This window comes from Dendrobates tinctorius, unplaced genomic scaffold (genome assembly GCF_039654945.1).
Source record: "Dendrobates tinctorius isolate UK_male_01 unplaced genomic scaffold, ASM3965494v1 ptg000112l, whole genome shotgun sequence".
Classification (NCBI taxonomy): domain Eukaryota; kingdom Metazoa; phylum Chordata; class Amphibia; order Anura; family Dendrobatidae; genus Dendrobates; species Dendrobates tinctorius.
The window spans coordinates 3,258,148-3,284,683 of NW_027361780.1; the positions used below are offsets into that span (position 1 = coordinate 3,258,148).

General features: G+C 43.9%; 1 protein-coding gene across 1 annotated transcript in view; it reads right to left on the reverse strand.

The window, feature by feature from the left end:
- Positions 1–26,536, reverse strand: part of VWA3B (von Willebrand factor A domain containing 3B) — a 347,179-nt gene that overhangs the window by 181,806 nt on the left and 138,837 nt on the right. The window contains exon 20 of the mRNA XM_073589743.1: positions 1,477–1,595. Within this exon, the coding sequence (XP_073445844.1) occupies positions 1,477–1,595 (119 nt within the window). The remainder of the gene's footprint in view (positions 1–1,476; positions 1,596–26,536) is intronic.

Here is a 26,536-nt window from a genome sequence, read left to right on the forward strand (position 1 = left end):
CATCTGCTCAGTGAGCAGAAGACTCCTTTCTATATTGTCTATTTATCTCAGTGTTGCCAGCTGCACATTAGATCCAGTATCTGGGCTTCCAAATGCACAACGTGCTCACATCTCGCACAGCAGTATGCACCCTCGACAGGTTGGTCAAGGATTTCATACATGCGGCAAGACATGCATTGGATGGCATTGGCAATAGTGGAGCACATTCACTTCCAATGGGAATTGCACCAGACAGAAAAGATAAGCAAAAATAAATAAAAAGTATTAATAAAATATAACAGCAATTCAGTAATACCTCCATTGGAAACTCCCTGAATCCAAAGTCACTGAATCACAAGTCACACACTTACCATAGTTCACACTTACGCTCAGGTCACACTCAGCTCGTTCACACTCGCTCAGGCAGAAGATTTAAAAGAGATTTTTTTTTTTATAAGAAAATGTCCCAGTGCTGAGATAATCCTGTAAATGTGCTCCTGCTGTGTACTGTGTCTGACCGTGCAGGAACATGGTCTGATCTTACATCTCCTGGGCAGGGGGATAGCAAAGAGAGGATACAGACAGGATAGCAAGGGATTCTTTCCATGAGGTAAAATATGGCTTATAAACAAGTAGTGAAATGTTTTACCTCACAGAAAGAATCAGCAGTGATCGCCTGCTGTAATATCCATATACTCTCTTTTGTGTCCTCCCCTGCCCAGGAGCTGTGGTATGATCAGACCATGCCCCTGTACGGTGAGATATGGCCATTACACAGTACACAGCAGGGTTCAGATTTCTAAGATTATCTCAGCACAGGAACATTTTTTTTAATCACTTCCAATTTTGGAACGTATTATTCCCTAGATCTTGTGAAAAATATGAACTTTGTTTGTGGGAAAACCTCTTTAAAGGGGCTGTTAAAACAAGTTATCATCTATCTGTATGATAGATGATAACTTTTTGATCGACGGGGGTCTGGCCGCTGGGACCTTTACTGATTGGCAGATCAGGGAATTGTTTTCCTGATAAGGAACTTTTATCCCCATTATAAAATGGTGTGGCAGGTTGAAAAAGCCAAGTGCAGTGCTTGGCAGCCCTTGGGGAATGAATGGAGCGTAGGTTGAAAATGCCACTCCCATTCTAACAGGAATAAAATTGCCTCATACTGGTGATCGGTGTGAGTTCCAGTGGTCGGACCTCTAATGATCACAAAGTTTTAATCACCTGTCTAGCAGATAAGTGATAACTTGTTTTACCCAGACAATCCTTTTACACAATGTGATCCAGGCCATTAAACTGCTATATAGATATATTGCTTCATGGCAGCAGATACTCGATCCTTTACTGACCTGTTTACAGGCTGACAAACTCTATACTTAACATAGACCAGTTTTTATACTTGCTCACATAGTAAAAGCACATGACTGTTGTCTTGTGAGCAATGGACTATGCCTCTATGCTGGGTAAATATACTACTAAAAATGTAACATTTACCTTTCATAGGACTTAATTGCCTGCTGAAGCTTTTCCATGTAGTCTGAGAGATTTACAGCCTGGGGATTAATTAATGTGATTCGTTTTCTGTTTCGACTTATATGAGCCAGAGGGAGCACCTGAAAAATTAGCAGAGGTGATCATTAAATTCAATTATAACATGGTAGAAAGCATTTCATCCATTTATAGACCAACATCTAGGGTCTTTTCACCCGGCGTGGTCAAATTGCGTTCTCTTCTGTGATTCCGTAAAGTAAGGGAAGAACTGTGATATGACAGATGTGTGAATAGACAGAGTGCAGAGACTCACAACCCACTAGTGTGTAGTCACATGCTAAAGTTATAGGCTTCAAACTGCAGCAAAAAAAATACAAAGTCTGCAACATGTGAATACATCATAACATCAAAGCTGCAGTCAAATAAAAAAAGTGGTTTTGAACCACATTAAAATGATTTTTTAATTTTAGGAAACTGGACCACAAAGGATTCCTGTAATGTAAAATAACAGACAGCTAGTATTCACCCCTCCTCACTCCAGCACCAGCTCCTTAAAACTGCTCTGGTCTCTGTGATTTGACTGCAGTGATGAAGTCACATCAACAGATCACATCATCACTGCAGTCAATCAATAAGTTCATCAGCTCTACCAATGTAGAGTGACTGGCTGCAGTGGTGATATGTGCTGTTGATTACAAGGCAGGGAGCTGGTGCTCGAGTGGGGAATAGTGGGTAATATCTGATTTGTTACTTTACATTACAGTAATCAATTGGGGACTACTTTTCTAAAAGTGGGAAAACCCATTACAGTAGAAAAAGTTTTTTTAGCCCACATGAAAAATGTAAGTTTGAGCATTTTTCAGATGGACCAAGTGTCTGTGTGAGAATAAAAATGCAGCAATCGCCATTTTAAAAGGATGAGACTTAATTATTAAATTCAATGGAAGCATATAAAAAATGGATGCCATATGGACATCATTTGTATGGCATCCGTTTTTAATCTAACATGCAAAGATTACATAGGAAACTTTTATAATTTTTAAATTGTTGATGTAAAAAATGATGTCACATGGAGGTTGAAAATGGACATATGGATGATATACAAAGCATGGCATAGATGAAAACTCACCTGTTTTTCTTGATAAAAAGAAATCAGACAATTTTTCATATATTTGGCTGAACACAGCTTTAAATTGAGCACTTTCTGCTATATTCACACCTTAAGGGCGCAGTCAGATGGCTGTATTACTTGTGCGAGGATTGCATCGCAATCCTCGGTCTGGTCGTCAGCTCTCCTGATCTGAGCGTGACAGCATGTGTTTCTTTGCAGCTTTCACGCTTGGGTCAGGAGAGCCAACAGCCAGTCCGAGGATTGCAGTGTGATCCTCGCTCAAGTATTATGGTTATCCAACTGCAGGCTTATAGGCCATACACTTGGTGTAAACTTTTATACAGTATATCTTAGGGCTCTTTCACACATCCTGATATTTCCGATACTGGAAAAACCTGTACAGAGATACAAGTGTCAGTGTGTACGTGTGTTTACTACGTGTGGCAACCATGTGCCAAATCAGTATGACAAATACCAGGCCAGTGAATCAGCGGGACTGTTCGCGTTGTTCCCCAGGTGCTGAAGACAGCTCTCCTCATTCTTCCCTGCTCGCACTGCGATCAGTGCTAGCAGGGGAGAATGTTGAGAGTTGTATTCAACTGATAACATCAGCCTCCACCTGCGCTATAAATAAATAAATTTAAAAAAAATTATGTGGGGTTCCCCCCATATTTTTGATAAACCAGCCAGGCAAAATTGACAGTTGCAGGCTGAAGCCTTCAGCGGTCAGCTTTAGCAAGGCTGGTGATTGAGAATATTTTTTCATTTTTTAACTAAATAATTTGCAACCAGCCAATCTAAAGCAGACAGCTGGGAGGCTGGTATTCTCAGGCTGGTAAGGGGCCATGGATATTGCCCCCCCAAGCAGAAATATAGCAGCTCGCAACCACCTAGAAAAGGCGCAGCTATTAGATGTGTCAATTCTGGTGCTTTGCTCAGGTCTCTTCCCACTTGCCCTGTGGTGGTGGCAAGTGGGGTTCATATTTGTGGGGTTGATGTCACCTTTGTATTGTCTGGTGACATCAAGCTCACTGCTTAGTAATGGATAGGCATCTGGGGTTCAAGGTGCTCACCACAAATCTAGATAAGTTCCATAAGGGGTCTAGTTTCCAAAATGAGGTCACTTGTGGAGAGTTCCCACTCTTTAGGTACATTAGGGGCTCTCCAAGCGCAACATGGCATGAGCTAATGATTCCCTCAAATTTTGCATTCAAAAAGTGAAATGGCACTCCTTCCCTTCCTAGCCCTGCTATGTGCCCAAACAGTAGTTTTTCTCCACATATTGGGTATCTTTGTACTCAGGAGAAATTGCACAACAAATGGTATGGTGTATTTTTTCCTATTACCCTTGTGAAAATAAAAAAAATTGGGGCTAAAAGATCATTATTGTGGAAAAAATGTGTTTTTTTAATCTTCATGGCTCAATGTTATAAACTTCTGTGATGCACCTGGGGTTAAAGGTGCTCATTACACATCTGGATAAGTTCCCTGAGGGGTCTAGTTTCCAAAGTGGTCTCACTTGTGAGTGATTTCCACTGTTTAGGCACATCAGGGCCTCTTCAAGCGCGACATGGCGTCTGCTAATGATTACCGCAAATTTTGCATTCTAAAAGTCAAATGGACCTCCTTCCCTTCCCTGCTCTGCTGTGCGCCCAAACAGTTTTCTTCCACGTATTGGTTATCTGTGTACTCAGGAGAAATTGCACAACAAATTTTGAGGTCTATTTTTTCCTGTTACCCTTTGCATAAATACAAACATTTTGGTTTAAAGTAAAAATTATGTTTCAAAAATTGTGCTGATGTAAGGAAGACATATGGGAAATGTTATTTATTAACTATTTTGTGTAACTTAACGCTGATTTAATGGCATAAAAATTAAAAGTTTGAAAATGGCAACATTTTCCAAATTTTTGCCAAATTTCCAATATTTTCACAAATAAATGCAAGTCATCGTGAACAAACTTTACCACTATCATGAAGTACAGTATGTCATGGGAAAACATTTTCAGAATCGGTTGGATCCGTTGAAGCGTTCCAGACTTATTACCTCACAAAGTGACACTGGTCAGAAATGTAAGATTTGGCCTGGTCAGGAAGGTGAAAACAGGCTACGGGGTGAAGGGGTTAAATGGATGCAACTATGCAGACATAGACTTGTGTTTAGATGCCAATTATCTTAGGTATATGGTACACTTAACTGCAGAGGACATTGCATGGTATGTGCAGTGTATAAACCTTTTTCCGTGTACTTGAGAAATAACCTGGTAATTTGAAATAATGAAATTACTCATTTTCCTAATTGCAGTGGCATTAAATGAAAAATGATGCATCATGTGGCCCCAATGTCTCTTAATGCATAGAGCCCCAGATCAGAGAAGCCTTTTCTATCAGCTCAGTGAGATACAATAAGCTGCATTAAAAGGGTTATCTGCAAAAAGGCTGAATAGTTAATTTAACTAACAAAGTAATTTAATTATGCAGCTGGAACAAAAATAACACAAACATTTAACCAATACCCATGGAGTCTCTGTGGACTTTTTCCACTCAGTAAAGCCATTATGATGCTGTTCAGTTGTCTCAGAAAATGAATTCCAGAGAAATACAGTCTATTTCTTACTGCGCAACGTTGCACTAATTAAGGTGAAGAAAGCTCAACTCAGATGTAGTATATAATTATACACAAGTTAATAAAAATGGTTGAATCTATGGTTTTAATCATATCCCCTTTTTCTTTCAATTTACACTAAAGGACCTTTCACATGAAAATCAGAGAAAAAGTTTTCCGGATCATTAGACAGTGTAAACATTCCACCGATCTGCCGACACATGTTAATTGACTGACTGGCTCATTTATGCCATCCTGTTAATCATTATTGTCAGCAGCACATCTCCTCGTGTAAACAGGGGATGTGCTGGCGATAATATGCAAACAGCATGGTGATATGTCCTACTACAGTTTTTATCACTCTGAGTGAAAGGGACTTAACACAAGCAATGATTAACTGGTTAGCCTAGCTCTTTCTCCTCTTACCACTGAACATCAGACAGTCTACCTGTCCTACTTCACACCAATAAATACCAGGTAATCCTACTCTTAAGCCCCCGTCACACATAACGATGTCCCAGCGATCCCACCAACGATCCGACATGGATGGGATCGCTGGGACATCGTTAGACAGCCCCAGCGATCAGGACCAGCGATGCTGGATGCTGGTTTCTAATGTAAACGTCGGGTATCCAGGAGCTGCGGCTCCTGGATACCCGCTGTTTTACTTGGAAACCGGTGTACACGCTGGTTTCCAAGGTAAACATCGGGTATCTAGGAGCCACGCGACTCCTGGATACCCGACGTTTACCTTGGAAACCAGCGTGTACGCCGGTTTCCAAGGTAAACAGTGGGTATCCAGGAGCTGCGGCTCCTGGATACCCGATGTTTACATTAGAAACCAGCGTCGCTGATCGTTGGTCTCTCGCTGCCACACGCAGCAAGAGACCATCGATCGAAAAACGGCCCAGGCCGCTCGAGCACGATCAGCGATAACCGGCAGGGGGGCCGGTCGCTGATCCCCGTCACACACAGCAATCTCGCTGGCGAGATCGCTGATGTGTCACAAAATTAGCGATCTCGCTAGCGAGATCGCTGTGTGTGACAGGACCCTTAGGGTCCCGTTACACATAGCGATGCTCCAGCGATCCTGACGATACAACCTGGTAAGGATCGCTGGTACGTCTCTACATGGTCGCTAGTAAGCTGACAAACAGGCAAACCTACTCAACGACGCAGCAACGATACGGCGATCCGTATAATGACCTTAGCGGGCGTTGGGCCCTTGTCACACAGCAGCTATTCTGACGACTCAGACCTCGATAGGCGTGCTTCAGCGCTGCCTTTTCCACGCCCCTCTGCTCCGATTGGTGGCCACTACTGCGCTATCACTACGCGGTTTACTTCAGCGTTCCTGTCTGAGTCGCTAGTGCGCTATTTATTCATGGATCCACAGTCACTGACACGGGGACATGCGATTATTATAGCTGTACATGTTTAATGTTATGACTGCATATAATTGATAGCTGACCTATAAAAGGAAACGCTACAAAGATCCTAATTTGAGACCACCAATCGGAGCTGAGGGGGCGTTGAAAAGACAAAGCAAAATCACGCCTGCGTCCCTGAGTTCTGAGGTCGCTCGTCGTTATGGCGTCAAACACAGCGATGCATGCTGGCCAGCGGGACGCCAACGATAAAAAAATGGCCTAGGACATTCGAGCACGATCAGCGATATCGCAGCGGGGGGCCGGTCGCCGCTATGTGTCACACGTAGCGAGATCGCTGGCGAGGATGCTGTTGTGTCACAAAACCTGTGACATTTCAGCGATCTCGCTAACAATCTCGCTATGTGTGAAGTACCATTTAATCAATGAACACTAGGTAATCAGAGGCCAGCAGCTGATGTCAGCATCCACATGACAGGGTGCGCATGACAGTGACATCATGCGCTCCCGTTGCTTGAATGCTGAAGTCAGCTGCCGGCTTCAGAAGAGGACGGCGGGGGAGCAGATGGAAGGTGAGTATAATTGGTTTTTTTTCTATACATTAAAGAACAACTGGAGAATGGGGGACATATACCAGGATGGGGAACATACATACCAGGATGCGGGATATATATACCTGGATGGGGCTAAGGATAAGTGAGATATATACCATGATGAGGGATTTATATGGTTTACATGGAACATAGAAACCAGGATAGGGGATATACAGTGGGGAAAATAAGTATGTGATACACTGCTGATTTTGCAACTTTTCCCCACCTAGGGCTGGGTTTTGTGGACAATCATAGAGCAGGTGGGAGGTTGTGCACCTTATCTCCACCCGAATGTGTGATCTCGGGCTTAAATAGTTGACCTCCAGAGGCAGTCAGTTTTCAGTAGGGATGGAGAGAGGAACTCCAGTGGTTTGTGTCCTGAGGAGGAAAGACAACTTGTGGATACTAAATTCTCCGGAGCGATCAAATCCCCGCAGATGTACAGACTGTAATACACCATTTTGTTTTATTTTCCTGATTTACCCGAAGGGCTGTGTTTATTTTTCACTTCATGTTGGTTTATGCCATCTGTATAATAAACCTACAGAAGATTTAAAAGAGACAGTGTTCCCGTTTTCTACCTCTGTATACAACTGAGTGAGCTGATCTACTACAAGTGGTGTTTTTATTGACAGCTGGCACATCAGGAGACAAATAAGCTGCTTATCCAATAGATGCAAAAACAGTAGCAGCACCAGCAGCAGCTCCAGCAACAGCAGCAGTACTAACAAGACCAGATCAGACAACAGCAGCAGCAGATTGAGTTGCTTGCAGAGGCGGTTTGAGGGATGTCGGAAGCCCATTCCCCAAGTCCAGGTGACGCCACATACGTCTGGACAGTGGTAAGATGAGTGATGCAGAAAATGACGCCGGACAATGATATAGAGGCATTTTGACTATTTTCCAACGGGTTGCAGAGCGGGAGAAACGCTATCCAATATATGCAACAACAGCAGCTCCAACAAGAGCAGCAGCACCAATAAGACCAATTCAGACAACAGCACCAGCAGACTGAGTTGCTTGCAGAGGCGGATCGGGGGAGGCCGGAAGCCCGTTCACCAAGTCCAATTGACGATACGCTGGGCGATGATGTAGAGGCATTTTTGACTATTTTCGAGCGGGTTGCAGAGCGGGAAAAACTGCCCTGAGAGCAATGGGCGGAGGTTCTGGCCGCCTACATGACTGGTGAACCCCAGAAGGCTTACTATTACAAGATGCCCAGGAATATGCCAAATTAAAAACAAAGATATTGGCGTTCACAGGGGTCTCTATGTTTGTCAGAGCGCAAAGGGTTCACCACTGGGCGTATTATGGTGACAAACCCCCTTGCTCTCAGATTTTTGACTTACTGCATCTGGCACAGAAATAGTTGCAGCCAGAGTCTTCCACTCCAGCTCAGATGGTCAAGTATGTTGTCATGGACAGATTTATTTATTCACTCTCTCCCTAGGCCGTTGCAGATCTAGGCTGCCCAGGGAGACACACGGAATGCATATGGCCTGGTGGGCCCCGTAGAAAGGTACCAGGTTGTCAAGAGGTCACTAAGAAAGCTGAGGGGTGGTGCACCTCCACAGTGGGGTACCCAGCGGAAGCCCAATTGTCAAAAGAGGGGTAGTAGAGCCACCACTGAGGGGGGTCTGAGATCCCAAGGAGTTGCAGAGGGGTAAAAACATGGTCTGCTGGAGATGCCATGGTCCTGGACACATAACCGCCCAAGGATGGTGACATTTATACCAGGATGGAGGCTATACAGCTTGATTTGCTTTTTAGACCTAGTTCTATGTTTAGACTATCCTTCTGCCTCATGATTCTGTTTCTATCCCTGACCTCCTGGTATTAGTGTGACTTCCTGACTAGCCTCTACCAGCCCAATGAGTGTTAGTAATGCATAAATGTAAAAACAAATATTCTGTGGTAATGAACTATCCAAAGAACATGTCTAGAACAGGTTCCTGTTAGCAGATGAGTATCCTAATGAGGGGTATAATAGATTAATCTCCTGAAACAGATCAAGTAATGCACTGCTGCGATCAAGCTCCTGAGCACACACTGGCCTAATGTTAATGAGAGGCTGCCATAGCAACTTAATATGGTTAACGGGAGATGAAATGAGAAGGCAGGAAGATTATACTGGTATATAGCCAATAAAAGAACTCACCACAGAATCGGAAGTAGCAGCTGTTTGAGCATGAAACAATTCATATTTCTATAAGTCTTCATCGCTGAGATGATATGCGACATGTTAAATTGACATCAATCTGCATCTGTTTTTCAATCCATAACCCATTGACTCCACTGATAAAAATAAATCATGGCAGGTGCTGTTACAAAAACTAATTTTTTATTATTATTATTATTATTATTATTATTATTATTATTATTATTTATTTATATAGCACCATTGATTCCATGGTGCTGTACATGAGAAGGGGTTACATACAAATTACAGATATCACAGTAAACAAACTAACAATGACAGACTGATACAGAGGGGAGAGGACCCTGCCCTTTCGGGCTTACATGCTACTATAGATTCTGTAATGCTGTAGATAAGCCCCCGATGAAACCTGAAAAATAAGAAAAACACGTTAGATTATACTCTCCGGGGGGCAGGGGCGGGTGCGGTGGGTGTCGTGATCCGGTCAGGCGCCTCCCATCTTCATACGATGATGTCCTCCTACTTGCTTCTCCCTCGGCTCCTGCGCATGCGTACTTTATCTGCCCTGTTGGAGGGAAGTGTAAAGTACTGCAGTGTGCAGGCGCCGGGAAACGTCAAAGAGGTCCGGCGCCTGCGTACTGCAGTACTCTGCTCTGCCCTCAACAGGGCCGATAAAGTACGGGACGGCGACACCCATCGGACCGGACCGAAAGCCGGGGTGAGGATAATCTAACTCTTTCTTATCTTTCAGGTTTCATCTAAGGCTTATCTACAGCATTACATAATGGGCTGACGGGGTGACAGCGCCAATATCGCTGACTGCGGCAAATCCGTGCGGCAGGTGACCCGCGGCAACCATCGGGAAATCAACGGCTAGCGCCGCAGATCTCCCGACAGTAACGGTGGCGTGCATCGTTCGAATTCTGCACCAATTCGCGGCCGGACTGCACTGGTCGGGCGCGAACAATCAGAGATGCGGGATTTCCATTACAGACAGACTGACAGAATTGGACGATTATATAGTAGATTAGAAATAAAAGTCTATACATAAGACTGCATTTCTTATACAGTTGAAACTAGAAGTTTACATACACTATATAAAAAGACACACTCATACATGTTTTTTTCAATATCTGACATGAATTCAGAATAAACCTTTCCCGCTTTAGGTCAATTAGGATTACCATAATTTTGCAATTTCACTGCACTTTGAATTTTTTTCCTGTTTTCCAGTAAATGATATGGTAAAATCAATGGTGCTGTTCAAAAGTACAACTCGTCCCGCAAAAAACAAGCCCTCACATGGCCATATTGACAAAAAATAACAAAGTCATGGCTCTGAGAAGGGAGCAAAAAATGGAAATGCAAAAAACGGAAATACCCCTGATCTTTAAGGGGTTAAACTGAATGACTTGGGTCAAACTTTTGGGATATCCTTCCATAAGCTTTTTACAATGGTTGGTCGGAATTTGGGCCCATTCCTCCTGACAAAACTTTGTGTACCTGATCCAGGTTTGTAGGTCACCTTGCTCGCATAGGCCTTTCCAGTTTTGCCCATAAATTTTCAACTGGACTGAGATCAAGGCTTTGGGATGGCCACTAGAAAACATTGGTAACAAAGTGGCTTAAGGATAACAATTATTTTGGCAGTATGCTTTGGGGCATTGTTCATTTGGAAGACCCATTTCCACCCAAGCTTTAACTTCCTGGCTGATGTCTTGAGGTGTTGCTTCAGTATTGCCACATAATCTTCTTTTCTCATGATACCATCTATTTTGTGAAGTGCACCAGTCCCTCCTGCATCCTGCAGCAAAGCAACCCCAAAACATGTTGCTGCCATCCCCATGTTTCACAGTTGGGATGGTGTTCTTAGGCTTCCAAGTGTCTCCCTTTTTCCTACAAACGTAATGATGATCATTATGCCCAGAAAGTTCAATTTTAGTTTCATCGAACCACAGGACATATCTCCAAAAATTAAGGTATTTGTTCCTGTGTGCATTTGAAAACATTAATCTGATTTTTTTATGTTTTCTTTTAGACTAATGGCTCTTCCTGGCAGAGGGGCCTTTCAGCCCATACTGATACAGTACTTGTTTCACTGTGGATATTGACACAATCTTACCAGATTTCGCCATCATGTTCACAAGGTCTTTTGCTTTTGTCCTTGGGTTGATATGCACATGTCGGACCAAAGCACGTTCATCTCTGGGACACAAAAGCCATCTCGTTCCTAAGCAGTATTATGGCTGGACATTCCAATCTTGTTTGTACTTGCACATAATTGTTTGTACAGATGAATGAGGCACCTTCATGTATCCAGAAATCGTTACCAAGGATGAGCCTGACTGGTGCAAGTCCACTCAGATGTTGCCAGAAGCTTCCAAAAACATGACATCATCATATGGGCAGTCCAGAATTGTTTAAAGGCATAGTAATGTTAGTGTTTGTAAACTTTTGACTTTGCAGTAAGTAATAAAAATGCCTTAAAACATTCTCTCTCTCAATATTCTGGCATTTGTCAAATATTAATAATTATGGAAATTCTAATTGACCTAAAACAGGAAAGGATTATACTGATTTAATGTCAGATATCGAGAAAAAACATGCAGATGTGTCTTTTTATATAGTGTATGTAAACTTGTGGTTTCAACTCTATATAGTGTTAAAGGAGTAAGTTTGGTAGATATTCCTGATCCTCCTACAGCTGACAGCCCCATCGATCCTGAGAACAGGCGTTCTGAAGAGCGGTGATTGATCATGTGAACTACCGCTACAGTAATTCTTTATAGGACCACCAGAGGGAGCTGAGTGCTTTGACCGGCTGTTCTTTGTCAATAACATAAGAAGGAATGAATCGACACTACACATGATCGACCTTCATTCACATGATGCTCCTCAGAACCCTGATTCTCAAGATTGGTAGGGGTCTCAGAGGTTGGACCCACTGCAGTTGGGATGTTATCACTTATCCTTTGACAATACGCCTTTAAGCTCCATTCACCCCTTGCCTGCACCGTTTTAAGCACAGACAAACGTGATCCATTTTATCAGTTATGCAAGCACAGAAGGACCCAGTTTACTGTTATGGGATTCGTTTGGTGTCCATTATTCAAAATGGACAAAAAAGGTCTGTATACATAACTTTTCTTCCATTTCAAAGAACTAAACCATGACAAACCCCATAATGGGGCCCGTCTGCTTCTGGATCACTTATTCTGTTTGTTTGTTCATAAAAAGATGCAGACAAACAGAAAATCTGAGCGGATATGTGAATTGAAACTGAGAACCCTAACTAATCAAAATGGTGATTCCGGCACTCCTGTGGATAGTGCCCAAGTAGGATCCTATCCCATGTAAACCTTGTAGAAAACTTTGTCACGTGGTAAATGTTGTAAGATGATAATTTTATTGTGTATCCAGGCAATCCAAAAATAAAAGAACACGTTATGGTCATATAATTACCTTCATCAGTCAGACAGATTGAAGTGTGCAAAAAGATACAGGTAATAACGAACGGTCTGGATCAGCAGCATGTGCTGCAGTAGTGTGTGAACACAAGGTAGTCAAACATTCTGTGGTCAAATACCAAAAGAACACATCGTAAACTGAAGGGGAAATACAAAAGCACTAGGCAAATGGATGGTCCGAACAAGGTCCAAGGGCAGGCAGCAATAGATCAACAAACAGAGCACTGACATACAAGGCAAACATGCACCACCGAGCAAATACTACATCTGGTAGAGATTTAGGGCTGACAGCTTAGCTAAGTAGCTGAGTAATCACTTAGAACAGGGAAAACCTGAAGGAAGCTCAGCATCTTCCAGTCTCAAGCCCCCGTTACACACTGCGATATCGCTAGCAATATCGCCGTAAAGTCACCGATTTTGTGACGTTGCAGCGATATTGCTAGCGATATCGCTGCATGTGATACTTACCTCCGACCGGCTCCCCCGCTGGTTATCGCTGATCTTGCGAGAAGCTGCTGGACCATTCCTCGCCGGCCACTTCCTGCGGCGCTTCCTGTGGCGCCGACGAGCGACACGTGGAAGCAGGTGGGAGGACGCAGGATCGCCGTGTCTGACAGGTAAGTAGCGATCCCCGTCCCCAGCGATGTCGCTGGTGAGATCTGCCTGTGTGGCAGCTCACTAGCGACCACCTAGCGATGCACCAGCGATCCTGACCGCTTCATATCGCTGGTCGGGATCGCTGGTGCATCGCTAGGTGTAACGGTACCCTCAGATTTGACGGCAAAAGCCCCTGCACCAGATTGGATGACTGAGCTGTCTATCAAAATACTGACAGCATGCCCCTGCGCTAGATTGGACAACTGAGCTCTCACTCACCAAACTGAATGTCATGTAGTGACAAGGGGCTGTGGGAATCCACCTGATCCCTCAAACTTGGGGCACCCTAGGTTATCTCTGTCCCCTGGATTACTCTGGATGGTGGAGGTGCTGGGTTTTCATACCTTTCTATACTCCTAACTCTTATCTGTTCCCTCCCCCACCCAAGGGGGTGTGAGGCCGAAATGTATTGGAAAACACTAACCAGAAAGCCAGAGGGTTAACAGACAAGGATAAAAGAAAACTACAATCATACAAATACACTCACAAAACAACAGAGTGGGAAACAGGAGAATAGGAGGCACAAACAAAATGAGAGAAGATAACAATAAACTCTACACAGCAATCTCCTGAAAAACTCTCCAACCGCTTACTACAAACACTGAACTTCTCCTTCAACTCCAATCCAGGAAGTATAATCACTATCACTGGCAAATCCCAAGTGCCGGTAGTGACCATATATACCAGAATGGTGTGGCCAATACAGAACAGCTGAGACAATTCAGGATAGAGAGCTCCAGGAGATCAACTGAACCAATTAACCCTTGCAATGACAGAGAAAGAAAAACCTGTCCTGTGTAATAGGATGGTGAAGCAATTCTAATCAGTGCAGCAGTTTATGTAACCAGATCAGGGCTGCAGAGTCGGTAAGCTAAGCCTCTGACTCCTCAAGCTCCCTGACTCCGTCTACACAGCACTGGCTCACTACTGAGCATGTACATAAAGTGCACCACAGATTCATCACAACTAAAAGCCTAGATCCTTAGTTCACTAACAGATCAGACATTTATAGGTCATTCCATAACTTTCCCAAATTCTTGTGAAAAAATTTTCAGCACATACTGAATGGAACTGCTGTACCCAATTTATTATATATTTTAGGAGTCAGAGTCAGTCAATTTTATACCAACTTCAACTCCACCAAAATAGATGCCGACTGTGGCCGATCTTCTGATCATTCTCTGTGGCAGTATCCCCATAACACTGACAGCTCAGCATGACCCTGATTCCTTAGGGCAGCAAAACTGTCACTCTGCGTCCAAGACACAATGAGCAGAGAAATTGTGAAAAAAAATCAAATCATAGATATCCATAAATTAAGTTATTTATAATAATGAGAAATGACACAGGGGAAAAAGGACTGAGCACCCTTAATGAGATTTATTTAATACTTTGTAAAAAAGCCTTTGTTGGTGATGACAGCTTCAAAATGCCTCCTGTTTGGAGAAACTAGTTGCATGCATTGCTCAGGTGTGATTTTAGACTATTCTTAGAGACAAACATTTTTCAAATGCTGAAGCTTCCGTGGGCTCCTTCGATTAACTATGAGCTTTAGTTTCATACATAACTTTTCTGTTGGATTCAAGTCAGGTGATTAACTGGGCCATTCTAGCAGCTTTATTTTCTATCTGTTAAACCAATTGAGAGTTTCCTTGGCTGTGTGTTAGGAATCAATGTCTTGCAGAAATGTCATTTCATCTTCATCATCTTAGTAGATGGCATTAATGCTTTGTCAAGAATGTCTCAGTATATTTGCCCAGTCATACTTCCTTCAATTATATGAAGTTTTGCAGTGCAGTGTGCTGAAAAACAGCCCCACATCATGATGCCCCCATGTCCAAACTTCATTGTTGGTATGGTTTTTTTAGGGGTCATATGCAGTGAGTTTTGGCCTCCAAGCATTGTCTATATCATGGCATCCAAAGAGTTCAATTTTGGTCTCAAATGACCAGACTATATTCTCCCAGTTTCTCACAGGATTGTCTAAATGTTGTGAAAAGTTTAATGCGCTTGAGATGCTTTTTCTTCAGCAACGGAGTTTTGCATGGTGAGTGTGCATACAGGCCATGAAGATTGAGTGCAATACTTATTGTTTTCTTTGAAACAATTCTACCTCTTGATTCCAGTTTTTTTTCTAGCTCTCCACAGGTTCCTCAGCTCTTGGACAACTCTTCTGATAATTTTTTTTCACTCCACTGTCTAAGGGGTAAAGTTTCTCCATGTCACAAACCAAGCCTAACACGTCAGAGGGAGGAGACCTATATACCGTGCATGCTCCTCTGGTAAATTCAATATGCAAATTGTCTCTTCAGAGAGGACGAGGACAAGAACTCTAGTGCCACCTATTGGAAGCAGTGATCCTAAACTTGAATATCCCTAGTAAAGAGCCTTGCAATAAGACTTAGAATAACAGCCAAAACAGAATCTCAATTTGCAGACACTGTGTTTTAGGGTGTGGCCCCTCATCAGTGCAAAGTATGTGTAACACTAGTTGCAGGTGCCCCTGCATGGTTCACCTTCCCTCTGTCTTCCTGGTATAATGCACGCCACACTTCCTGGCGAAGCACCTATTGCTCCCTGTCACGGAGTGACTGGCCCAGTGTGACACGACCCACCAATCGGTCATCACTAAATGGCAAAACAAAAAACACACCAGGGAAACTTTAACAACGGTGGGCCCTGCAATAGGGAATGGGGAAATGGACACCTCCTGCACTCACCTGAGGATGTGCCCTGATCTTACTATCATCCCTAAACGGGTTTTTTCAACCCGTCGCCGAGCAGGATACCTACACCCTCACTTGCCCTGTTCCTATCTCTAAGTAGGGAATTGGCAAATGAAGACACTGGTCCCACCGCTGCACTAAGACAACACAAGGTAAGGTAAGACAAACACCACAAGGAATGGGGAACACAAATACACCACTTAGCTTTCTCTGCTGCAATGCACCGCACAGCAGAGTAAGGCACCAGATCACGACATTAAGCTGAAGCACCATTGCACCAGCAACCTCCTGTCTTCAGAACGGTTGGCATCCAAAAGTCAGCTGATGCATCAGGTGACCTTTTAAAGGATGGTGAGAGTGGTCACCACCTGTATCAGCAAACTCAGCAGAGCAATGTAATTACCCCAGCGGCCACCGGGGGGAAAAACTGACATTAACGCCCGATGGTTTGAAAGGAAAAAAGTTTTAATATGAAACGCCAAATCTGCCACAGATCCAAATATGGATCATGACAGTCCCCTGCTCTTTATCCAATCCTGAACCCGATGTCTCTGGTCCTAGTGTGGCCAGTACTGGAACCTTGTTCCCCGGTCTGAGTGCGGCAAGTCCTTGAATCAGTATCTGAGACCTGTGTGTCTGAACGTATGCCAATCCAAGTACCCCGTATATCCAGACTGCTACAACCAGTCTCTGAATCAGTCCTGTCTGAGACTCCGTGTCAGTAACCATTCTGCAGAGGATCCTAAACCTAGTTTTCTGAAAGGAAAGCGGCAGTGCAGGTGTCAAAGGTGCTCCTTAGCTTAGCCAGGATCTTTTTAACAGTCTCTTTATCAGTGTCCTGCCAGGCTTTTACTTCTTTCTGTGTTGCACCTGTTAGCTGCCCAATCAGGATGTTCACATTCTGGCTTTCAGATAGAGGATACACCTCAAACAAACTGCACAGTCTCTCTTTAAATTCACTCAGGGTATGGGACTCACCCGAGTACTGCGGTAGCCAGGTCGCTCCCAGTATGTAGGGCATAGACAGCGGCATTATGGGGACCACTGCAGTGGGTGCTACTGGAGCCGCAGCCACGTTGGGCACTGCAGCTTGCGGCGCTGAGGGGCTGGCGGGGGCGTTCGCCGCTGCATCGGCGCTTGCTTGAGACATTCTCCTTCCCCCCTAGTTAACGGTTGCCAGGCCACGGGGTTGAGCGGCTTACCGGCAGTAGGCCTTAGCTCCTACCCTTCTCGCGCGCTGTCCTCTCTTCCCGCGCGGCACTTCACTTCTTCGCACCCTGTGGCAGACTCCCCCCATGAAAGCCTGCCCTTTTTCTTCCCGCGCAAGCCAATCAGCGGGATAATAGCGGCAATGGTGCCAATTTCGCACACAGTCTATAGCACACAACAGTCTCTGGCACACAGGACCCAGGGATACTGGGCTCCGACATCCTGTTTGTGACGCCAAAATGGGTCGCCCTCCCAGGGCTGTGGGGTACTTGGTACCAGGCCGGTCTCTTAGAGGGGGTTGTCACAGCAGCGGTGACCCGGTCCATGGCCCTGGGCGCCCATGTAAAAGGGGTTGAGTTGGGAATAAAGTTTATAAGCGATTCGTGACACCACCTGTGGTGTTCGGCAAGGGAGGTGATAAGCCAGGCGTCCTCCATTTCAGCGGTGTAACCGCAGGTTTCCTGGCATCCTCCATTCCAGCGGTCACACCGCTACACATTTGGACCAGAGGGAGCAACGCCATATAATAGGCGATTTGTGTCGCTATACCAAGCGCATTTAATACTCCTCATACCAAAATACAGAAAAGTTCTGATGAAGATCCATTATTGGATCGAAAACGTTTAACATGCATAATCTCGATGCAAATAAAACAGAAAAACTATAATTTGAGTGCCAAGTTCTTCTATTCTACTACGTGGGCTGGATACCCTACTTGTGCACCTACTATCATCATTTTGAGAGAGTGCCTTGTTGCTTTTACTACATCAGCATTGCAACCTATTAAGACATCATTGTCACCATGGCAACCATTGTGACAGCATCTTCGCCATTGCAACCTATTATGACATCAGCGGCGCCATGGCAACCATTATGACATCATATTGAGGGGCGGGGCTTGATACACACTTTTTCCCCCCATTATATAGATAGGGGCAAAATTGTTTGGTGAATTGGAACGCGCGGGGCTAAAATTTCGCTTCACAACATAGCTTAGGACACTCTCGGGGTCCAGACGCGTGACTGTGCCAAATTTTGTGGCTGTAGCTGCGACGGTGCGGATGCCTATCCCGGACATACACACATACGCACACTTGAGCTTTATATATTAGATTTTGTTTTTAGAAATTATGGAAATATGGAAAATAGATATGCACAATAAATACATTTTTAAAATGAACCGACTGTTAAATAGCGGTTTTGTTTAATAACAGAAAGTGATCTTAGAAAAGGTAATACTTCTGGAAATGGCCATATTGTCTACCACAAATAGGTAACATGGCTACAGATTCACACTGCCCCTCAGTGGTGACAAAAGATAACTGCATAAAACAAATCAGGACTTTTTTTGTGTTGTAAAATAAAGTGATATAACTTGAGGTACCTAAAGCGGCTGCAGGAATCTAATTCTAACTTATACAAAACTATTCAATTATTGGACATCTTCACTATCTGCAATATAGATGGATTTACCAGACATTTACACATATACCTTATTATTTCAGATAATGTTTGAAAACATTGCCAGGAATATATCAAGATGGGAATTTTTAAGTCTGTTTTGCTTTTGGCTGTGTTGCATTTCATGAGATATTAAACTTTTATCTGGAAGTTTTACTCCTCTTTTTATCCCACTTTACTATTAAAGTGTGTTTTAAATTTTTGTGATATTGTAAAAAAAAGGTAAAAATATAACTAAGGTCTCCTCCACATATACATACATGTTTCCGATATGTATCTATTAGTTTCTTGCTTATGCAAGTTTTGGGAGTTTCCCGCCCCTCTCTTGTGAGACATGCACATAAAAAGCCGTCTTGAACAGCGTGTCCACATCGGGCAGCGCCTTTCTGAATCCTGCTCATATAGGTACTGTTCACATGATCAGGTTTTAAATACATTAGATAGGACTGCTCCGAGATGGGTATACCATGACATTGATGGAGTGGCTTAGTATACATTTTTTGCAAAAAACGTATCAACTAAATACCCTGTTTTTGTTATCTTTTTACTAGCACTTGCTGTTTACTGTTATATATATTTTTTACAACAGAGTATTTTTGCACGTTTGTCATACTGTGTTTTTTCTGTGTTTCAGTCTTTGGGCGGTGTGAACACTGTCCTATCGACTTGTTCACTTTTGTGCATGTCTCATGTGTTTTTAATCTATATGTTTCCGATATGTGTGGTATCCGTTTTTTCATGGTTACCACAAATAGCCATTATAACCTATGGTGCTCCTCATATGTCCTTATTTTCACACCGACCATGTATCCATGTGAACCACACAGAGACATGTTCATTTTTTTTCTGGCAGCACAGATGAGAAGGGCAGGGCCGGCAACAGCACTTTGGCAAGTGCCGAGGCCCTGAGAAGGTGTGGGGGCCATTTTCCGTCAGGGACACAGGCGTGATGGGGGCCCGAGGCAAGCGCCTGCGAGAGGGCCCCCTGCTTACTCAGGGATTGGTACTTGAAATACTTACTTCTCCCTGTTCCTGCGCTGTGGCATTTTCCATGTCTTCTGGCTCTGCAACGTTTCAGGTCAGAGGGCACAATGATGTCACTACTATGCACTCTCTGCTCTGAACAGTCACAGTACACAAATGCTGAGGAGTCCAGAGCAGAGCAGCAGCCAGCGAGAAGAGGCAAGTATTTACATTTTTTTAGGTCTGTAGCAAAATATAGGGCCCATTCTGTATGGAGCATTATATGGGGCCCATTATTCTGTGTGGGGCATTATATGGGGGCCATTATTCTGTATGGGGCATTATATTGGGCTCATTATTCCGTATGGGGCATTATATGGGGCCCATTATGTATGGAGCAATATTCTGTATGCAGCCTAATATGGAGTATTATATGGGGTTCATTATTTATAGAGCATTATATGGGTCCCATAATGTATAGAGCATTGTATGGGGCACATTATGTATGGAGCATTATATGGGGTCCATTCTTCTGAATGAAGCAATATATGGGGTTCATTATTCTGTATGGAGCAACATATGGGGTCCATTCTGTATGGAGCAATATATGGGGTCCATTACTCTGTATGAAGCACTATATGGGGCTCATTATAGTATATGGAGCAATATATGGGCCTCATTATTCTGTATGGTGCGCCATGCAGTGCCCACAATACTGTATGGAGGACTATGCTGTCTGGTTTCTGAGCTATTGAAGAATTTACAATAGATATCACTCATGTAATGTAAGAAGTGAAATCTTTGGCATTGTGCTACACCTATATTGCTCTGCTGTATCTGTGCATTATGAATCGTGATATGTGTTAAAGGGGCCCAATGAGACTTTCACCAGGGGCCAATACAAGTCTATGGGTCCGTCAAAAATATGTACAGCACGTGGACAGCATCAGTGTGCCATTCGTGTGCTGTATGTGTTTAACAATAAAAAAAAATGAATAAAAAACAAATAAAAAACAAAAAAAAACAAATCTGAACTGAGACAAGTAAGTTAATGTGTATGCACAATGTAAGTGCATTTTAACACATGACCATTAACCAGAGAAAACAGAAAGCAAAAAACACAAATATCCTGAACTAAAAGCAAAAAATATACTGCAAATAATGCATAAAGGTAATAATAATAATAATAAGGGTATTTAGTAAACATAATTTTGATCAAAATAATGTACAAGCCATCCCGCCACGTCACGGCAACCCTTGTGGGACAGTCCCTACTCTAGTATTTAAAACCTTATCACTTGCCAAGTGGCGTGAATGTGAATAAGGGTCGAGCGGCTGAACCACTTGTAACAGCTAAGGCCTGTTTCACACTTCCGTTTTTGTGTCCGCCAAACGGATCCGTTTCCGTTTTTTTGACGGAAACTGATGCAAACGGATCCGTTTTTTTAAAAACGGATCCGTTTTTTTGACGGATCCGCGGTAACCGTAATGGAAGTCTATGGGACAAAAAAACGGATCCTGCAAAAAATGGCGGATCCGTTTTTTTTACGGAAAACAACGGATTTTGACGGATTTGAAAAAACGGAAGTGTGAAACAGGCCTTAGGCCAGACTGGATGGCTTTCCCAGCTCAGAAAAAGGGCGGTCACACCCCTATATGCACTGAATGCACAATGAAAATGAATAAAAAACAAATCTGAACTGAGACAAGTAAGTTAATGTGTATGCACAATGTAAGTGAATGTTAACACATGACCATTAACCAGAGAATTAATTTTGATCAAAATTATGTTTACTAAATACCCTTATTATTATTATTACCTTTATGCATTATTTGCAGTATATTTTTTACTTTTAGTTCAGGATATATGTGTTTAACAATGCAAAGTATAGGAGAAGCTTTGTAATTTCATTCTTTCTTTATTCCTATTGAAAACCATGGATTGAACACAGATGACACACCGTCACACTGATGGAAAACACTGATGACACCGATATTTTTTCATGTACGTATTTTATACGGACGTGTGAAAGGGAGCTGGAATCACAGTAGCATATGGCATCCGATGTGATATGACAATGACCCTTGACTCCTGCACTGCTCAGAGCGTGACCTGAGTGTCAGTGCTCTGTGCTCCGATCCTCTCGCATGACAATCTCAGCACAGCTGCGGAGAAGATGGAGAAAGCAATTTCTACATCTTCTCCATGGCCTAAATTTACATATTACTATACCAGGGACGCACTTCTTTTGTTGAGCTTTCAACAAAAAACAAATGACTTAACAATGAAATTAATTAAAAATGGTGCACAGCATTAATAAAATGTGTCTGTAAAGTAAAAACTACCGTATTTTTCCGACCATAAGACGCACTTTTTTCCCCAAAAAATTTTGGGGGAAAGTGGGGGGTGCATCTTATGGTCGCAATATACTAACCTCCGGGGCGGTGTGGTGGTGGCAGCGGGCGGGGCTCTGCGGTGCGGTGGTGGCAGCGGGCTGTGCTCCGGTGCAGGGGAGCGGCGGCTCTGCCGGCATTTCCTCGCAGCCCGGAGGCCCCCCGCACATCCCTTGCTGGCCACCGCCATGTTGCGGTGGCCTCCGGGAACATGGACGCCGGGAAGATGGCCGCCGGTCCGGGGACGGCGCATGCGCAGGTTCAGATTTGAATCTCGTCCCCCGAGATCTCGTCTACCCCAGCTCAGCACAGCCCACCTACCCCAGCACAGCTGCCCCAGCCCCAGCCCAGCTGCCCCAGCACCGGTGCCCCAGTCCCAGCACAGCTGCCCCAGCACAGCTGCCCCAGCACAGAGCCGCCACCGCACGAGCCTGGACCACTGAATGACCCCTGTGACTACTCCTCAACCTGTGCCGGATCCCTTCTCAGGCAAGCTGAATTCGGACTGTAAGACGGACCCCCATTTGACACATTATTTTTTTCCCTATTTTCCTTCTGAAAATTGGGGTGCGTCTTATAGTGCCAAAAATACGGTACATAAAATTAACCAAAAACAGATGCAAAGCAAATTATAAATTCCCTCCTTAGCGTACTTTATATACTGTAAGTATATACAGTATAATATATCTATATCTAATATATAAAGCTCAAGTGTGTTTATGTATGTACAGTGGGGCAAAAAAGTATTTAGTCAGTCAGCAATAGTGCAAGTTCCACCACTTAAAAAGATGAGAGGCGTCTGTAATTTACATCATAGGTAGACCTCAACTATGGGAGACAAACTGAGAAAAAAAAATCCAGAAAATCACATTGTCTGTTTTTTTTTCATTTTATTTGCATATTATGGTGGAAAATAAGTATTTGGTCAGAAACAAGCAATCAAGATTTCTGGCTCTCACAGACCTGTAACTTCTTCTTTAAGAGTCTCCTCTTTCCTCCACTCATTACCTGTAGTAATGGCACCTGTTTAAACTTGTTATCAGTATAAAAAGACACCTGTGCACACCCTCAAACAGTCTGACTCCAAACTCCACTATGGTGAAGACCAAAGAGCTGTCAAAGGACACCAGAAACAAAATTGTAGCCCTGCACCAGGCTGGGAAGACTGAATCTGCAATAGCCAACCAGCTTGGAGTGAAGAAATCAACTGTGGGAGCAATAATTAGAAAATGGAAGACATACAAGACCAGTGATAATCTCCCTCGATCTGGTGCTCCACGCAAAATCCCACCCCGTGGGGTCAGAATGATAACAAGAACGGTGAGCAAAAATCCCAGAACCACGCGGGGGGACCTAGTGAATGAACTGCAGAGAGCTGGGACCAATGTAACAAGGCCTACCATAAGTAACACACTACGCCACCATGGACTCAGATCCCACTGCTTAAGCCTGTACATGTCCGGGCCCGTCTGAAGTTTGCTAGAGAGCATTTGGATGATCCAGAGGAGTTTTGGGAGAATGTCCTATGGTCTGATGAAACCAAACTGGAACTGTTTGGTAGAAACACAACTTGTCGTGTTTGGAGGAAAAAGAATACTGAGTTGCATCCATCAAACACCATACCTACTGTAAAGCATGGTGGTGGAAACATCATGCTTTGGGGCTGTTTCTCTGCAAAGGGGCCAGGACGACTGATCCGGGTACATGAAAGAATGAATGGGGCCATGTATCGTGAGATCTTGAGTGCAAACCTTCTTCCATCAGCAAGGGCATTGATGATGAAACGTGGCTGGGTCTTTCAACATGACAATGATCCAAAGCACACCGCCAGGGCAACGAAGGAGTGGCTTCGTAAGAAGAATTTCAAGGTCCTGGAGTGGCCTAGCCAGTCTCCAGATCTCAACCCTATAGAAAACCTTTGGAGGGAGTTGAAAGTCCATGTTGCCAAGCGAAAAGCCAAAAACATCACTGCTCTAGAGGAGATCTGCATGGAGGAATGGGCCAACATACCAACAACAGTGTGTGGCAACCTTGTGAAGACTTACAGAAAACGTTTGACCTCTGTCATTGCCAACAAAGGATATATCACAAAGTATTGAGATGAAATTTTGTTTCTGACCAAATACTTATTTTCCACCATAATATGCAAATAAAATGAAAAAAAAACAGACAATGTGATTTTCTGGATTTTTTTTTCTCAGTTTGTCTCCCATAGTTAAGGTCTACCTATGATGTAAATTACAGACGCCTCTCATCTTTTTAAGTGGTGGAACTTGCACTATTGCTGACTGACTAAATACTTTTTTGCCCCACTGTATGTATGCATGTGTGTATGTCCGGGATAGGCATCCGCACCGTCGCAGCTACAGCCACAAAATTTGGCACAGTCACACGTCTGGACCCCGAGAGTGTCCTAAGCTATGTTGTGAGGCAAAATTTTAACCCCGCGCGTTCCAATTCACCAAACAATTTTGCCCCTGTCTACATACTGGGGAAAAAGTATGTGCGCGTCAAGCCCCGCCCCTCATAATGTCATAATGCCCCTATCTACATACTGGGGAAACAGTGTGTGCGCATCAAGCCCCGCCCCTCATTATGTCGTCACAATGGTTGCCATGGCGAAGCTGATTCATCATAGGTTGCAAGCCCCGCCGCTCATTATGATGTCATAATGGTTGACTATGGGATGGAGGATGTGTGATGGGTATATGGGCACTGGATTATGGGAAGGATGATATGTGTGACGGGTAAATAGGCACTGGACTATGGGATGGAGGATATGTATGATGAGTATATGGGCATGGGACTATGAGATGAAGTATGTGTGATGGGTATATGGGCACTCGACTATGGGATGGCGAATATGTATGATGGGTATATGGGCATGGGATGGAGAATATGTATGATGGGTATATGGGCACTGGACTATGGGATGGAGGATATGTATGACAGGTATATGGGCACTGGACTATGGGATGGAGGATATGTATGACAGGTATATGGGCACTGGACTATGGGATGGCGAATATGTATGATGGGTATATGGGCATGGGACTATGGGATGGAGGATGTATGATGGGTATATGGGCACGGGCCTATGGGATGGAAGATGTGTGATTGGTATATGGGCACGGGACTATGGGATGGAGGATAATTATAATTTGTTATAACTAACCACAGTTAGTTACTATGCCCGGGCAGCGCCGGGCTCTTCAGCTAGTATATATTATATATATATATAAATATATATAAGAAGCATCGTGATTACTCGCTAATCCCACCCCCTGCACAGTAGCACCGCCCCCCACCACATCACCACACATAATCCTGCCCCCCACATTACCACACGAGGCTCCATCCTCACACATTACCACACGAGGCTCCATCCCCACACGAGGCTCCGTCCCCACACATTACCACACGAGGCTCCGTCCCCATACATTACCACACGAGGCTCCGTCCCCACACATTACCACACGAGGCTCCGTCCCCACACATTACCACACGAGGCTCCGTCCCCACACGAAGCTCCGTCCCCACACATTACCACACGAAGCTCCATCCCCACACATTACCACACGAGGCTCCATCCCCACACATTACCACACGCAGCACTTCCTTTCTATGTAATTCAACCACTTCAGCCAAGGTAAACATACATTTAATTGTGTTTACAGAGAAATTTTAACTTAATTTATGTTTTGTTATGAAATTTGTTTAGTATATGGGAGGGGGGAAACTTTTCAAGATGGGTGGTGACCATGTCGGACATTTTGAAGTCGACCATTTTGGATTCAACTATTTTTTCCAATGGGAAGAGGGTCATGTGACACATCAAACCTGTCAGAGACACCGCACTACACTCACTCACAGAGCCAGTGCCGTGTCCTGAGTACAGAAACAGTGCTAAAAGATACCTGTGGAGCAGGTCAGCAGAGGTGACAATGCGTGCTACAACTATTAGTGTCAGGGTCCAGTCAGCGCCAGAAAGTAAAGAGGCACGGGACCTGCGGACACTGAAGTTAGCAAGCTGGCACAGGACCTATGATCAGGTGACTGCAAGGGGCGGGGCTTAGCATCCTGCTTTCAGATATGACAGGACACCATACAACAACTCAGTCAGGCAAAACGGAGGTCACAACAGTACGGGTAAACGAGGCACAGGAGGGACAAACAGACGGGTAGTCAGACAAAGCCAAAAGTCATACACAAGAGGGCGAAGTGGTACCAAGGGGATGAGCAGAGAGGAGTCAGGTCACAAGCAGAGAGTCATACACGAGAGGTAGCGCAGTACAAAAGGGGCAGGCAGAACTCATAACAAGGACAGAAAC